At 46.4% G+C, this 16,914-nt stretch overlaps 4 protein-coding genes across 4 annotated transcripts; 3 read left to right on the top strand and 1 right to left on the bottom strand.

Annotated features, from left to right (window-relative positions):
- Window positions 1–4,172: 4,172 nt before the first annotated feature.
- On the top strand, window positions 4,173–5,656 carry KVR01_004059 (uncharacterized protein; the record flags this gene model as incomplete). Its single annotated transcript, XM_044794541.1, has 5 exons — window positions 4,173–4,216; window positions 4,275–4,926; window positions 5,140–5,376; window positions 5,446–5,468; window positions 5,534–5,656. The coding sequence occupies exons 1-5, from the start codon at window positions 4,208–4,210 to the stop codon at window positions 5,654–5,656; spliced, it is 1,044 nt and encodes a 347-aa protein (XP_044646223.1). The 5' UTR covers window positions 4,173–4,207.
- A 912-nt stretch (window positions 5,657–6,568) lies between these two features.
- Window positions 6,569–12,362, top strand: KVR01_004594 (uncharacterized protein; the record flags this gene model as incomplete). Its single annotated transcript, XM_044783431.1, has 10 exons — window positions 6,569–6,724; window positions 6,866–8,349; window positions 8,868–8,888; window positions 8,959–9,263; window positions 9,345–9,480; window positions 9,552–9,939; window positions 10,005–10,216; window positions 10,299–10,868; window positions 11,713–11,766; window positions 11,831–12,362. 10 exons carry the CDS (start codon window positions 6,569–6,571, stop codon window positions 12,360–12,362), a joined length of 3,858 nt encoding a protein of 1,285 aa, XP_044646758.1.
- A 512-nt stretch (window positions 12,363–12,874) lies between these two features.
- On the top strand, window positions 12,875–13,342 carry KVR01_004586 (uncharacterized protein; the record flags this gene model as incomplete). The annotated part of the gene is given in 2 exon segments (XM_044791556.1): window positions 12,875–13,255; window positions 13,274–13,342. 2 exon segments carry the CDS (start codon window positions 12,875–12,877, stop codon window positions 13,340–13,342), a joined length of 450 nt encoding a protein of 149 aa, XP_044646750.1.
- A 523-nt stretch (window positions 13,343–13,865) lies between these two features.
- Window positions 13,866–16,044, bottom strand: KVR01_004198 (uncharacterized protein; the record flags this gene model as incomplete). The annotated part of the gene is made up of 7 exons (XM_044790202.1): window positions 13,866–13,971; window positions 14,102–14,224; window positions 14,316–14,434; window positions 14,502–14,618; window positions 14,892–15,118; window positions 15,191–15,832; window positions 15,897–16,044. The coding sequence occupies 7 exons, from the start codon at window positions 16,042–16,044 to the stop codon at window positions 13,866–13,868; spliced, it is 1,482 nt and encodes a 493-aa protein (XP_044646362.1).
- Between the last annotated feature and the right edge of the window lie 870 nt (window positions 16,045–16,914).

Consider the following 16,914-nt stretch of genomic DNA (forward strand, 5'->3'; position numbering starts at 1 on the left):
TATATTATTTTAATAAATATTATATACCCTTAAAATTTTAAAAGTTATTACTCCACTAAAAGAAACATGCTAGTCTTATTAATATATAATTTAGGATACTTATTCTAACCCATTCTAGGCTTTAATAATTTTTTTTAAATCTTATACTAACCCTATTCCCCTACTAGTAAAAATTCTACTAATAATTTAAAAAAATCTTAAAGAAATTATTATATAAATAAACTTACTAAAATTAATAAATAATAAGTTTATTTTAATAACTAATATTTATAAATATTAAATAATTATTAATATTACTTAAATATATTATATATTTACCCTTTAATTAAAAGTAGCTAAAAATAATAAGTACAATTCTTAATAAACATTTATCTATCTTTTATTAATAAAGATTTAATTTAATTACTTATTTATAAACATTAATTAATTTATTAGCTAAATTACTTAAATCTTCTTATAATATAATAACTTTTAATAAAAAAGAATACACTATAATAAATAAATACTTAATTTATTATATAATAATATTAATATTTAAGGTTAAAATTAATCTATAATATAATATATTTAAAATATTTTTATTAAAAGGATTCTTTTATTATTTACTTTAATAAAGCTTAAATAATTATTTTCCTAAAATATATTCTTATTATATTAATATAAACTTTAAACATTTTATTAGAAATTATAATAAGGTTATTTTTATAATACTTAAACTAATAATTAAAAAAGTAAGTATTATATCTTTTAAATTTAATATTTATTAATTTATTAAATAATTTTAAATATTATATTAGTTTATATTTATACTAATTTAAATTTACCTTTAATATATTATTATCTATTAAATAGATTTTTAATATATTAGAAAAATAATTTAATTAAAAATATAATAATAGCATTTAATTAATAGTATAATAAATAAGGATAACTTTATTAAATTTATTATTAATTAAGACTATAAGTTTCTTATAAATAAATCTTATATTTTTTAATATTTTAATTTAAAAATATATTAAAATATTATATTTTAATACTAATTATATAAAAATAAAGTTTAAAATATATCTTTTAAACTTAAATATTAAGCATTAAAATTAATAAAAGTAAATTAAATATACTATTTAATTTTATAAAATATATTTTAAAAGATATTAAACATATCTTAAAACAAAATTATATAAATATATTTTATTTATTTATTTTATTTAATAAATATTAACTTTATAAAATAAATCCCTTTAATTATTATATAAAGTAATAATAGCTTTATTAAATACAAAGAGTTTATTACAATATTTAAAGATTTATTAACATATTCAAAATATATTATATATTTTAACTTAAATATATCTATAAATTATTATATTAATACTTTTAATAGATTTTACACAAACTTATACTACTAAACCTTACCTTTAATAAAGTCTTTTAAAATAAATAAAGCAAAAAAAGCATTCAATAATTTAATACAACTTTAATAAATATAATTCAAAAATTAAGCTAAATAATTAAAATAAAATATCCCCTTTATCTAACCCAGCTAAAATATAACACCAACATAGCTATCTAATTAACAATTATTATAAATTACTTTTAAAAGCTATTAAAAAATAAGTCTTTTTACCTAAAATATAAAGTCTTTTAAATAATAATATTAATACCTTAATACTTTTAGTTCTTATATATAAAATAAAAATAATTTTACTTCCTTTTAATTATAAAACATTTAATTTACAATTTACATCTTAATACTTAAATACTTCTAATTTTAAATATAAACACTAAATATAATAAATATATATATATTTTAATATTATATTTAAATATAATATATTTATATTAACTTTTATTAAAAGTAAAATATTAAAAATTAACCTTATTAAATTTTAAAATAAAAATAATATTTAAACTACTAATTAATACTATTATATTCCTTAAAATAAATAAATATATTACTAGCTTAAATATAAGTTAAGTTTAAAAGTCTTTAAAACATAATATATAATAACTTCAACTTTATAATTTTTTTATAAATAATACTAACCTTTAAATAAATCCTTTAAAGTAAAGAAATTAAAATTATTACCTTCTAATATTATTAATAAAAATAATAACTTTATTATAATATTAAAACCTTTTAATTTATTTATTTCTTCTTTACTTATTATAATTCCTCTTTACTAATAATAACTAGTTTTAACTTATCTTACCAATCCTTAAATATTCTATTAATAAAAAGCAAAAAAAGCTAGAAGTATAGCATTTAATTATAAAAATAAGTTATTAAATAAATTAAGTAAAAAGCTAAAGCTAAATAAAAAAAAAAAGAATTTAAAACTTAAAAGGTTATAAAAATAATATTAAAAAAAGTTATATTTACCATTTAATTTAAATAATAATTTTAATTAATAATAATATTTAAAGTATATTTTTAATAATTTATAATATCTTAATATATTTTACTTTTATTAATAAAATTTATAAACCCTTTTATTTTATTAATATATATATTTAAAAATAATATTTAATTTATTTATATTTTAAAACTTAAAATATAACTATATAAAATAAATATTAAATTTAAATATATTATATAAATAAGTAATTTATTAATAATAATATATTATTATATTAATATATTAATTAAAATATTTATTAAAGTTAATTATTTAATATATATTAAATAATAAAATTTATATATTTATTTATATAATATTAAATTAATATATTAAAATATAATATTTAAATATAATATAATAATAATTATTAATTTTAATATAAATTTTAAAAATATTAATATATTTATATTTTTAATATAAATAAATTAAATTAAATATATTTTACTTAATTAAAACCTTATTAATATAATTAATAAAATAATAGAGTTTATTCCTTTTAAATAAAACCTTAAGTTTAATTCTTTTAATAATTAATTTTTAAAAAAATAAATAAAAAAGGAATTATATTTCTTATTAAAATAGGCCCTAATTCTAAAAACCTAACTATTTATTCTTTTAAGCTTAAACTTATTAATATAAATATTTTTAATATTCTTTATAATATAAATAAAAATAAAAATAATATAAATATTTTAATAATATTATTTAAAAATTTTTATATTATTAATAAACTAATATTTAAAAGTTAATAAATATAAATAATAATAATATAGTCCTTTTTTAATATTAATTCTATAAATAATATTAAAATAATAAAAATATTAAAAAAGTTCTAATATAATACTTAAAGTTATAATTACCTCTTATAAAATAAAAGATAATAATATATATTTAATATATAAGTTAACTAAAAATAAAAAATTTAATTTAAAAATACTATAAAGTACCTAAAATAAAAAATTTAAACTATATAAAATATTAATATTAAAGTTAAAGTACTTTTATAATAAAAAAGAGCTATAAAAAATAGCTTTTAAAATTTAAACTAATAACTATTTTATTAAAAAGAAAAACTTAAAACTACTAAATATTAATAATACTCTTTTTTTATTTAAATATTAAAAAAAGTAATATAATATTTAAATATTAAAAAAAATAGTGCAACATTTAAATATTATATTTAAATATCGCGTAAGCTACAGGGATAAATGTTACTTGACCATACTACTCCATTCTTTCCCGCGGCGGGCAGAATGATTCAGTGCCCAGGTACCAACACGACCATCTGGGCCTAGCTCGGCCGAGGGCCCCCAACCACACGCCAGAAAACACATGAGCTGGCGCTCTCCAGGGACAGGGTGACATCCGCTGATGCTACGGAGCTGCCGACAGGGAGCTGTTCGGGAAGATCCACCTTGCCTAGCTCCAGATGCCCTCGGGGGGAAAGGATTTAAGAGGGTATGATCGGAGATATAGGCCGTTAAGCTTAAGTCGTCTCAAAACAAAAGACGAAACGACTGGGCGTATACTCCTTGGTGGATATCTCTCTGAGAAAGGAAATCCGGCGCTGGTAATTATCTTCCCCGCCGACCAGATTTGCCCATGATGCAACAAGACTCTTGCAACCCCTCTCTAGAATCTAGGATCATGGGGCCTGGCTGTGGGTAACGTCGTTTAGGACTTCCCTCTGAGGTCAACAACCAAGTAGTCCAAGGTGATCACGAACATCTTCCACGTTTTTTCGGCCAGCACCGGTCGATCTGTTCTCCCTCCCACGATCACTTTCAAGCTACCCAGCACCAAGCATGCAGACCGTAAGTCCCACCTCTCTGAGCCCGCCCAGAGTCGTGTTCTAATGTCGCGGATGTACAGGTCATTATCGTGGGCGCGGGCCCCTCTGGCCTCCTATTGGCCTTGTACCTATCACGAGCAGGCATCAATGTCCGAGTCCTTGAGGCTGCAATGGAGCCAGATCGGCAACCACGAGCAACGCATTACGGCCCGGCTGCCGTACATGAGCTGCGCCGGTCTGGCATACTGGAGGCAATGCAGGAGAAGGGCAGCTTCTCGCCCAAGAGTGTGTCATGGCGTGCAGCGGACGGGTCTCTGCTGGCTGCGCTACCCAAGCCTCCCGCCCCCACTGGTGATGCAGCACCGCCGGATGGTGTTGTTAGCCTTCCTCTGAACCTCGTTGTTGAGATCCTCATGGAGGCTGTCGGGGCTCAGCCCACCGCTCAGGTGGAGTTTGGCTGCCGCGTTGTGGACGTCGGACAAGATCCTGGCTCTGCGTGGGTTGACATCGTCAAGGACGGCGAAGGAGAGAAGACCTCTCGTATAGAGGGATCATACGTTGTTGGATGTGACGGTGCAAGCAGCTCAGTCCGCAATTCGCTGTTTGGCAAGTCGTTCCCTGGCTACACCTGGGACACATGGCTGGTCGCCGTCAATGTTCGTCTACACGACGTTGCCGCGTACCATGAGGCGTTTTCAGATGTCAACTTCCTCATCGACCCGACCAACTGGTGCATGGTAGCTAAGGTAGGTGGGCCGGGTAATCTTTTCCGGGTCACGTACGGCGAGCCTGGAGACATGACGAGAGAAGCATGTGCCGCCCCGGAGAGAACTCTGGAGCGACTACAGGCAATTTTGCCGGGCTACCTATCAGACCCATCCCAGTTCGAGGTGGTCACCTCGAGCCCCTACAGAGTCCACCAGCGCTGTGCACCCAGCTTTCGAGTGGGGCGTGTCTTGCTTGCCGCCGATGCTGCCCACTTGTGCAATCCCATGGGTGGCATGGGGCTCACGAACGGGATGGTCGATGTTGGCGGGCTAGCGGATTGTCTTGTCGGGATTCACCGTGGCCTCACAGATGAAGGGATACTTGACAAGTATGACTCCGTTAGAAGGGGAATTTTCCAGGATGTGGTCGATGGTATCACAACCGCCAATCTCAAGCGGATCATGCAAGACTCGAGTGAGGCCGTGGAAGGGGATCAGTTCCTCCGAGCCTGTCGCGAGGCCGCACAAAGCCCAGAAAAGACAGCAATGTTGGCTAATGTCATGAGAGTGAGTGAATCAGCTTATCATCCTATCAGTACTGGCAATTTAACTAATAATTCAATTTTGAGCAGGCTCCCACAAAGCTGAAGCATGACTTCACCCAATATTACGCTGCAGATTCACGACCTGATTCCCAAAACAAGGGATTAGACGTACAATCATCCATAGAAAATTCTGCCGTAGCTTCAGCTTGATGGCATATGCAATCAATGACATACATGTGCCATAGAGCAGCCTTAAAATTCCTCCTTAACTTTTACAACATCCCCAGAGTCTTCTACTGGCTGCGGTGGAACTCATACAGTGCTCCTCAAATGCAGTCTTCGATATCATGAATTCCAAGGCAGACTTAGTTGCTTCTGCCGGCTCATACATGCCGACGCATAATGGAGCACGGTCAATAAAATCTATGATCAATGAAGATCTTTGCCAAGGCGAAGATCCACGAGGTGATACACAAATGCTGAAGCCCTATCATCGGGATTTGGACACCTCGTCACCCCTGCGAGACCGCCGGCCTTTGGCCGTGTAACAGCCGTATAAGTCCGCAGGCTGGCTCCCTATTGGTCCCGGACTATTCAAAATTATAGTCGAATATTTCCAGATTTGCAAGAAAGAGCACAGGTGTCAGTAGATCTTAGCTTGAAACCCTGGTCTCAAGTACGGCACAATTTGTTCGTGATCGACATGTTTCAATGGGACCCCTGTCCTGTCCAGAGCCGCATGACTGACCAAGGGTCACCATGTCGTTTTGGCCCGCCCGTTGTTGACTTACACATGATCCTGGGCAACGTCGGCGCTCCTAAAAGCCCCGCCTGGGTGGATATGTGACAGCCTTACGGGCCTGCTGGAGGGGCTTCGGCCTCTCCTCATAGTCCTCCTCCCCTGCCTTGCGCCTCGTCGAGGTGGACGGTGCTCATTTGCCAAGTCGGTCATTCGGCAACAGGAAGCAAGTATTACGGCCCCCTCACACTCTACAATTCGCCCCTCGTGGTTTACACGTTGGCTCTCTGGACCTTGGTCTCCCCCTGAATCAGTGAATCAGGACTTTTCCCTTCCTTCTCGGATCGCTCGCCTTTGCTTTCCTTGTCTGCTATGAATTCTCAATGGCCGATGACCAGCCCGCCCGCGTATCGCACTGGCGGCTCGTCCGCGAGCCTGCGCTGGTGACCCGCGAGATAGTCACTCACGACTGGAAGGGTGAGGGAACGGCTGACGATCCATACCTAATCGACTTTATCCCTAATGACCCACGGAATCCTGTGAGTAATTTGAGTAACTACAGCCTCTTCATGATGCGAGGCAGTCGATCGCGGCTGTTCATCTGCACCACCAATATTCACGCACTATCCACTGGAGATATCATGATGCCGTAGCACTGACATACCCCCCCCCCCCCCCAGATAAACATCCCAACAGGCATGCGATGGCTCGTCGCAGCCCTCAACGCCTTCGCAACCCTGGCCATGACGTTCGCCTCCTCCGCGTACACGAGCAGCGTGGCCAACCTGCAGCAGGAGCTCGGCGTCAGCAACGAGACGGCCTTCCTGGGGACCTCGCTCTTCGTCCTGGGGTTCGCGCTGGGCCCGCTGGTGTGGGCGCCGCTGAGCGAGGCGTTTGGCCGGCGGCCCGTGTTCCTGGCGACGTACGGCGCCTTTGTCGCGTGCAACGTCGCCGCCGCGCTGCCGGACAACATCATCGTCATAGTCACGTTCCGCGGCGTCGCCGGCGCGCTGGGGTCCTCGGCGCTGGTCAACTCGGGGACCGTCGTCGCGGACATGTTCTCGCTTGCGGACCGCGGGCGGGTGAGCGCCGTGTTCTCCGGGGCGCCGTTCCTGGGCCCCGTGCTGGGCCCCATCGCCGGCGGGTTCCTGAGCCAGAGCTCCGGGTGGAAGGGGGTTGGTGTCCTCATCGCGGGCCTGACGGGGGCGCTGTGGATGCTGTACTACTTCCTCGTCCCCGAGACCTATGCCCCTGTGCTCCTGCGGCTGAGAGCCGTGCTGCTCACCAAGACGGACCCGCGGGGCAAGGTCTTCCAGTCGCGCATGGACAAGGCCAAGGGGGTCAAGTCCACAGCAGAGCTGCTCCGCACGTCCATGGTCCGGCCCTTCCTGCTCCTCTTCTCGGAGACCATCGTCAGCATCATGTCTCTCTACATGGCTATCATCTTCGGCGCCATGTACATGATGTTCGCCGAGTTCCCAATCGTCTTCCAGAAGGGGTTCGGCCTGTCACCTGGCTTCAGCGGCCTTGCCTTCCTCGGGATCGCGATCGGGATGATCTTTGCTCTCGTCTTTATTCTCTTCCAGAACAAGGCTTATATCAAGGTGGCAAAGGCATCGCCTGGTGGGAGGGCGCCGCCGGAGACCCGACTTGGACCAGCCCGTATCGGTGCAGTCATGGCACCCATTGGCCTGGCCATCTTCGCGGTGACCAACTCCCCAGAGTTCTCATTCTACATCCCCGTCGCGGCAACAGTGCCCTTCGGCTTCGGCATGGTGATCATATTCCTCAGCCTGCTCAATTACCTCGTCGACACGTACACCGTCTACGCCGGCTCCGCCATCGCCGCGGCAACAGCCATCCGCTCCATATTCGGGGCCGTGTTCCCCCTGTTCACGAGGATCATGTTCGAGAAGCTGGGCGTGCACGGCGGTGCTGCCGTGCCGGCGGCCCTGGCTGCCGTCTGCATCCCCTTTCCGTTCCTTTTCATCAGGTACGGCAAGCAGATACGAGAAAAGGCAAAGTTCGCCACGGAGGCGCGGGCCCTTGCGCTCAAGATGATGGGCCAGGCGAAGCCTGAAGAAAAGAAGCCGAGGCCGCTCTCCGACGGGCATGGCCCGACTGGCAACGAGGAGTGGCAGTGCTACGGGCGATACTGCCTTGGGTGCAGTGTTGACGAGGACAACCTGTTCACTTGTCGGAATGCAAGCTTGTATGAAGACAAGAAGAACGGCGGTTTGTATGATGAGAAAATGTCGGGGCAGTAGGAGGTCTAGTCTTGTACAACACTATGCTGTAATTTAGTCAATGTTTATACCATTTCTCCAATATGAAAATCGTATTAATGCATGTGGCGATCTTCCGAGGTTCGCTCCTATGAGTAGTCACAGTAATGACGTTGCCCGGTTTGGGGTGACGAGATAGAGGCTTGGAACCCAAGCCTTTTTTTTTAAAAAAAAAAAAAAAAACACGGCATCGAGAAAATCGGGTCGTGAATAATCGAATTAATCGTAAATTCAGAAGTTGTTCTTTGGTCTTTCTGGAAGTATGGTGCAAATGATTGGAAGGTACGAATGTGTCATGGTGGTTAGGGTCCCGGGTTGAAATTACCTAGGTAATTCATGTCTGGGCATGGAGTGCCTGCCTCGCCTGTGTGTGGTGACGAAATCGACATGCAACAAGAAATTGCGAGATCGGGACGTTGTGCCCAATAACCAGATTTTGAACAGCTGCTTGCCTGCTAGCGGCGTGAGCCAAGCAACAACCTGCCCAGGTACACATCACCAACCCGCACCGACCGCATCATGGCTGACTACACGCTGTACCTGGTGACGGACTCGACGCCGGCGATCCTCGGCGACAAGGACATCTGCGACGTGGTGGACCGGGCGATCCGGGGCGGGGTCACGATCGTGCAGTACCGCGACAAGACGAGCGACACGGGCGACCTGGTGGCGACGGCGAGGAGGCTGCACGCCGTCACGCAGAGGCACGGGGTCCCGCTGCTCATCAACGACCGGGTCGACGTCGCGCTCGCCGTGGGGTGCGAGGGCGTGCATCTGGGCCAGGATGATATGGGTCAGTGCTACATACCGAATACAACCTCACTGCTGTCAGGGATAGGCATTCGCTGGCTGGCTGACACGAGCACGCATACAGACATCACGACGGCGAGGAAGCTCCTCGGCAGCGGCAAGATCATCGGCATCACGGCCAACACGGCCGAGGAGGCCGTCACGGCGTGCGAGCAGGGCGCCGACTACCTGGGCATAGGGACGGTCTTCTCCACTCAGACGCACGTCGCCCCTCCCCCCTTTCTTTCTGTTTGACCCAAACCCCAGGCTGGACACTGACCCCCTCGCGCAGAAAGACAAACACCAAGAACGTGATCGGACCAGATGGTCTCCGTCAGACCCTCACCACCCTTCTGCTCCAGGGCCACCGCGGCGTGCCAACGGTGTGCATCGGGGGCATCAATGCGTCCAACATCCCACAGGTGATGTTCCGCGGTAGCCCATGCGAAAACCCCCTGGACGGCGTCGCGGTTGTCAGTGCCATCATGGCGGCCGAGGACCCTGAGGCGGCTTCAGCCCTGCTGCTGGGGCTGGTGCGGGATGCTGCGTCGCGCCACACCAAGTGGAGGACTGGGGGGGTGTGGTACGCAACAATTGAGGACATGCTCGAGGCGCTCGTTCCTGCAGCCATCAAGGCGGTTCATGACCAAAAGCCTCTGTCGCACAACATGACGAACTTGGTATGCGTTCTTTCCTGGGCTGGGCACGCAACTTGCTGTGCTGAAACAATATTGTATGTATCTAGGTGGTCCAGAACTTCGCGGCGAACGTGGCCCTCGCAATCGGGGCGTCGCCCATCATGGCCAACTACGGGGAAGAAGCCGCCGATCTCGCGAAGTTGGGTGGCGCGCTGGTCATCAACATGGGGACTGTGACGCCGGAAGGACTCGAGAACTACAAGAAGGCCCTCAGGGCGTACAATGCGGCGGGCCGGCCAGTGGTCTTCGACCCGGTTGGGTATGTTTGGCGCAACCATCCCAACCCCCTCTCCTCCCCTCTCCGAATCTCAGCCTTGCTCAAATTGACGACGAGACTACAGCGCAGGGGCAACAGCCGTCCGCAGGGCAGCAGTAAAGTCCATTCTCTCAGCCGGCTACATAGACGTGATCAAGGGCAACGAGAGCGAGATCAAGACAGTCTGGGCGAGCGGCAACAACAGCGCAGGCCACACAGAGAGCCAGCGTGGCGTGGACAGCAGCAGCACGCTGTCCGACCAGGACAAGGCCCATCTCGTACGGGCCTTAGCCGCGCGCGAGCAGGCCGTCGTGGTGATGACGGGCAAGACGGACGTCATCTCGGACGGCGTACGCGTGGTCGCCAACCAGAACGGGCACGAGTACCTGGGGATGGTCACCGGCACGGGGTGCACCCTCGGCACGACCATCTCGGCTTTTGTGGCTGCTTGTCCCCCTGGTGGCGACATGCTGGCGTATGTCGTGGCGGGCACCCTCCTGTTCGAGATCGCGGCTGAACAGGCGGCGGCCGAGCACAGCGTCCGGGGGCCTGGGACGTTTGTGCCTGCGTTCTTGGACGCGCTGTATCGCATCCGCACGGCTACTGTTGCTGGGGATCTCGGATGGCTGCTAGCTAAGAAAGCGGAGTTTGTCTAGTGAGCTAGCCCGAGTTTGAAGGTTTTCTCTGGGGTTGGTGGGCTCGTATGTTTGATGGGCTTCAAGTTGTTCCGGAACACCACACGTGTGTTTGGTGCAGATGCTTCATCACTGACACATCACTTGAGTGTTATTATCCAAGAGATAAACTTTTGTTGATTGCACAAACACTTTGCCTTCCCAGGACCATGCTTCTCCTTTTCCTGTTGCTCGTCGGGACTTCGAAGTCTTATTAGATGCTCAACAAGTGGACGGATCGTGTCACATGCTGCCAACCTCTATCAACCTCCACCTGAAAAGCTCCCGGCTCCCCGGTTCAGACCCCTGAGCCACCGCTGGGCCTCCCCGGTAGTTGGGGCTCCGATCGGCGGCCTGACGTCTTCGGTCAATGCTACCCCGCGGGGAAGCCCTCCTACTTTCTTCCTTTGCCCCGGCTATGACTGTCCCTGCGATCAATGCCAATGACAGCCCGGCTGCCGAGCACTCTCGCCTGCTCGCACACGACATTGTCGATTTCTCGCACATAGTTGAATAGGTCGTCAAACGTGTCTGTGATATGATCATTGCCTCTGCGCCGATCCGAAGTATCACGACATCCCAGCTGCCACTTGCCCTACGATCCGCGGCGCAACTCACGCGATCTGCCTTCCGACCGTTTTCCAAAATGGCTGCACCGCGGCGAGGGATGAGTATGCCAATTGGCCCCATTTTGACCATCACAACTGGCTAATACGCACCAAACGTCACAGACAATCCCGCCATCTTGTCAGTGTAGACCCAGACACGCCCGAGACCCCCACCGTGATACCGAACCCGCTGACGATAACAATCCCCCCCTCACAGTGTATGCGACATCCAAGAGAAGTTCCGCAACGCAATCCACGAGTTCGACAAGGTGTAAGTGCCCGTACCCACCCCCAAAGACACCCCCGGCATCCTCTAACACGGCCGCCGCAACCAGCGTCCTCACGGCCCAAAAGGTCCTCCGCGCAGCCCACGCCCTCAACATCCCAATCTACACGACGACCCAGAACCGCGCCCGGCTGGGCGAGACGGTCCCCGAGCTCCACAAATACCTCGACCCCGGCAGCCCGCTGTGCAGGGCGCACGCCGACAAGACGGCCTTCAGCATGTTCGTGCCCGAGGTGACGGGGGCGCTCGGCCCGGCGCCGGCGCAGGTCGTGCTCGTGGGCATCGAGTCGCACATCTGCATCACGCAGACGGCGCTGGACGCGCGGCGCGCCGGGCACGAGGTGTACGTCCTCGCCGACGGGGTCAGCAGCTGCAACAGGGAGGAGGTGCCCGTCGCGCTGGCGCGGCTGCGGGCCGAGGGGGTTGTCGTCACGACGAGCGAGAGCTGGCTGTACGAGTTTGTCGGGGACGCCGGGAGGCCCGAGTTCAAGGCTGTTATTGGGCTTGTCAAGGATACCTCGGCTGACACGAAGAGGGTGCTGCAGGCGCTTGCGCCTCTGCAGGGGGCTTCTAAGATTTAAGTCTGCCAGTGGTTTGGTTGGTTTACGACTCGCACGTTCTAGAGACGATACAGTGGGATAGAGGGCGAGGAATAGCCCTGTAGATGAATATGTAAATGGTTATTCTGTCTTGAATTTGTAGACGCCAGTGGCATTCTCGCAACTCACACCCCCCTTCCTCCAGATACTAGGTGGGTTGAATATGCCGCGATGACACACACAACTTACACCACCCCGGTCCTAGGCCGAGCCAACTCCGGCCATCGCTGCGGAAGCTCATTCTTCCCCTCACGTCACGGATGGAGCGCCGTGGGATTACCAACGTGACTATTGTAACAGCAGAAAACGACAGCCCAGTCATCCAGACAAACCGCATTCAACGACCGCAACTGACCATACCTTGCATACCTGGCAAAGGGGACAGACCCACACCAAAAGTCCATCAAGCCTCACCACAAGCAACCACATCTCACCAGCCAGCCAAGCATCGACACTTACCGCCGCAAGACAACCTTCGCCGAGGGCCAACAACCATGACGACCAACAACAACATGGCCACCAGCACAGAAGAGCCCCTCATAACAGGCCTGCACCACATAAACCTGACCGTGCCCCACGGCACCCTCCACCACGCGGCGGCCTTCTACGGCTCGACGCTCGGCCTGACGCCGCGCCCCGTGCCCGCGGCCCAGGCCCACGAGCTGGCCTGGTTCGACATCGGCGCCTCGGGCCAGCAGGTCCACGTCTCGCTGCCCAAGCACGAGAACGATTCCGTGGACGCGTCGCTGTCGCTGTCGCGCCACCCGTGCTTCCGCGTCGGGTCGCCCGCGGCGCTGCTGGCGCTGCAGGAGAGGGTGCACGCGCATTTCGTCCGGGGCGGCGGGGGCGCGCCTGCTGCGGCTGATGCGCCCGGGGTTAGTTCTGGTGCCAAGGGGCCTGAGTATCCGAGCAGGTTCTTTGCCAGGGATTTCGCGGGGAATAGGCTTGAGTTTACGGTCTAGGGGTGGTTGTTGGTGTGTGGATCGCGACTGGTGGGGGTTGGGATGGTGAGGGAGATTGTGTGTTTTTTGGTGGATGCTTGACATGATTGCTGCTTTTAGAGCTACAAGGGATAAGGCGAGGGGGAGGATTGAGTTCCGGCCAGGGGTCGCTGTGTTTTGGTTATGGTGAGGACTAATTTGTGAGTGTCAGGCGTGTGTTCAAATACTGCTCAAGAACTACGATATGTTTTACTTTGAAAGAAGATACACATTGTGCTGTTCTCTACACAGCCCCTTGCATTGGGCCCATGACGCCTGCTTCTGCTTCCAATGAAGACATTCCAGTTTCCACACCTCCTAGGCAGTCTGCGTGGATATGCAGGCTTTTCAAACTCGTCTAGGATATGAGCAACCTTGACCACAATAATGTCGTGAGATTATTGACCAACTCTCAACTGACAAGATGTCGAAATGAGAAATCACCCCCTTCCTGTGCCCCTCGAATGGCGCGGCAGGGTACGAATGCTACGACACCATGTTGCCTTCAGAACTTGGCCTCCACCTTTCCCATCTGCTTGCCCCCGATTTCAAGGGAGAAGGTCATCAAGGCAGACTCGAGTGAGACGATGAGCTTGTAATTGACCCGATAACTGGGACGGGTTAGATTGCTGGAGGTACAGGTGCTCGCGCCGATTGTGCGCTTGGTAGGGGAGATGTGATCGGCCCTGAAGATACAGGTCGACCGTAAAAGTTTGCCGGCAAGGTTTGTGGGCAACTCACTAAGGCTTCCAGTTCAAGTCATGATTTATTTGAAAATGGTGGCTCGGTACTCCACGCAGGTCAGATGTAAGGCGGCAATTCACGTCAAGCTTAGGGCCCTTTGATGGGTGCAACGGGGCGTCCCTAGGAGCGTCATACGTGATTAGTACATGAAATGCATGCTAAGCACATGCACGAGAGAACCAGGACGACTCTGGGTACTGAAGGTACTCACTGTGTGTCGCACTGATAAAGCTCGTCCACGAAGATGAGGTCAGCCGATGAATAGTCCCCGTCAATATCGCGGAAGAAAGGGAATTCGATCTTCTGATCACGCCCGATGTCGTCCCCAATCTTGATGTACCACCTCATCTAAGCCAGGTTAATAATTGTTCTCATGGAAGAACCATGATGGGCTTACCCTCTCGCTCCTTTTCGTTCCGTCACGCCAGGGGTTACTGATAGGAACGCCGACGTCGACAAGTGGGTCGTGGACTGCCCAATAAGCCACGCCGTAATGCTTGGTCGAGCACGTCGACTTGACCGTGGCCTGCCGGGGGAGTTTGCTGAGTGCAGCGCCCCTACAAATTTCTGTTATCAGGAATATTTCTTGTGCCAGCAGTTGCCCAAGGATATCGTACTTCACTATTGCCGCCCAAGCCTCGTTGGGCTGCAGAATCTGTATGTGCGGGTGCGCCTTTGCAACGCAGTCTTTGAGGTACTGGCTACTACCGAAACCTCCGACCAAGAACACACCCTAAAAGACCAATCTTCAGTTTATTGTAACCATGGAGGAGTTTTGCTGGCTTACTGTGACACGGCGCGTGTGATTCTGCCGCTTTCTGTACGCTGATTTGATTTGGTCGTTAATCAGGGCCAAAATGTCATCGACTAGGGGAGCAAAGATATTCTTCAGGTCTTCCCCAGTCATCCTCCAGCAGTTGGACTGCAGTCCATGATCTGGCTTATCTTCCAGATTAGCCATTGGAAAGTTGAGGAAGTACTCTTCCTCCGAATCGCCATGGAAGGAGCGCTTGACTTCACGCTCAAACTGTTTCTCGGCCAGCAAGAATCCCCGTGTCTTCTTCAGTCCATCCCACTGTTTATCACCGACCAGTTTCTTGACGGCTTCAACGAAGCGTTGGTTGAGGCCCAGAGAGCCGGCCATGTTACCAGTTCCCGGCACTAGCTCCTTGACTTGGAACTCCGGGTCGAGGCCAACGACTTCATATGATATAAGGTCGACTGTTCCGCCCCCCGCATCACATACGACGAAAGCATCTCCGATCTTGAGGGAAAAGCCCAGCGAGTGCATGGTGTAGAGTGCTGCAGCCTCAGGCTCCTTTATGAGCGTGACCGGAAACATGCCGGCACTCTCAGCGGCCTTGATCGTGGCAGACTTCGCGGCATCGGACAACACAGCCGGCACCGACAGGACGAATTCCTTCTTGCAGCGTTCAAAGTACTGGATAGGGACAGCTTTTGAGATTTCGGACAACGCATGCTTGTAAAGTGCGCTGATAAAGTCGGCAGCGACGGATACCGGCTCTTTTGGCAACTTGTCAAGGGTCTCCTTCATGTTGACTGTGGGCAAGTACTGAGGGCGCTCCTGAGACGGGTCGAGGAGCAGCTTGACGCCGACGATATTGTCCTGGAATCGATCTACTTCGGCACCCCATTTGAAGTGCGTCTTGTCTGCGGATGGGTAGTTGATGAGGGTTGGAACCTTTGGTACAGACTCGCCTTGAGCTCCTAACAAAGCAATGCAGGTAGTTAGTCAAAGCGTTTTCAGCATTCGCTGAGTCCAAAATCTTACCTGGCCATTGCTGAATTGTAGCAACTTTGGCTCCCTTCTGACCCGCAAAACAATACGCAATGCCAGAAAAGGTGGTTCCGAAATCGAGAGCTATGATTAACTTCTCGTTCGTTCCAGACGGACTCGAACCCCAGCCAAAAACACTCATCATGTTGCAATTATCGGCTGAGCCTGATTGATCGACGGTCTTACTGTCTGCAATGCTGGAAGCAAATGAGCTGAGAAGTCGAGTTGCCCAAATTTCAGAGATGGATGTTTCAAATCAAGCTAGGGATACATGTACGTTATAGAAATATATTACTTTTCATATTCCAGCTAAAATCAATGGATAGCCTGTCAACAATCAATACGAGTGGTTTCATTTCCATCTCCACACACAGAAAGTGTTTGTAGCGGTGTCGTGCAGTGGCAACCCTGGAAACTCATGAAAGACATTAATTGAAGATGACATGGTGACCACTGTTCGCCTACAGCACGGTGAGGCTTCCGGGGCTGAGACAGCTTGAGGCCTGAATAGAATTCAGCCTATGCTAGGACGGTCGTCAACACCGCAGACAAAAGCGCAGCGCGGTTTGACGGAGAGTCGACAGTAGTGCAACAAAGCATACCTGCCCAGGATGGGTATACGGAATAAGAACGAAACCAGAACAAAGACATCAACTCAGACGAAACCGTAGCCGATCATGCAGCCACCCATGTGAATGAAACAATGCAGTAGCAAGTACTACATTAGTCTGCAATGTCTCAAAGTCAATCGAAGGTGGCGTTATGGCCAAAGGGGTCTTGCGAAAGAAAGGTAATTGCTGGACACGTGGTTCCATTTTGCATTGGAACCTCAGGCTGTTGTGAAAGATTTGTCTTGCATCAATCTTCCTGACGCCGATGTTGTTTTTCGCCTGGTAGAGGCTGAAGTTTCAACCACGTGGTTCCTTTTTTGAACTTCATCCTTAAAGATATTGTATTGAATTAATGCATTGCATCTTCCAGCAGCGGGCGGCCGCGAGAAACTTCGACTTGA

The sequence above is a fragment of the Diaporthe batatas genome (genome assembly GCF_019321695.1).
Source record: "Diaporthe batatas strain CRI 302-4 chromosome Unknown Contig00004, whole genome shotgun sequence".
NCBI classification, from domain to species: Eukaryota; Fungi; Ascomycota; class Sordariomycetes; order Diaporthales; family Diaporthaceae; genus Diaporthe; species Diaporthe batatas.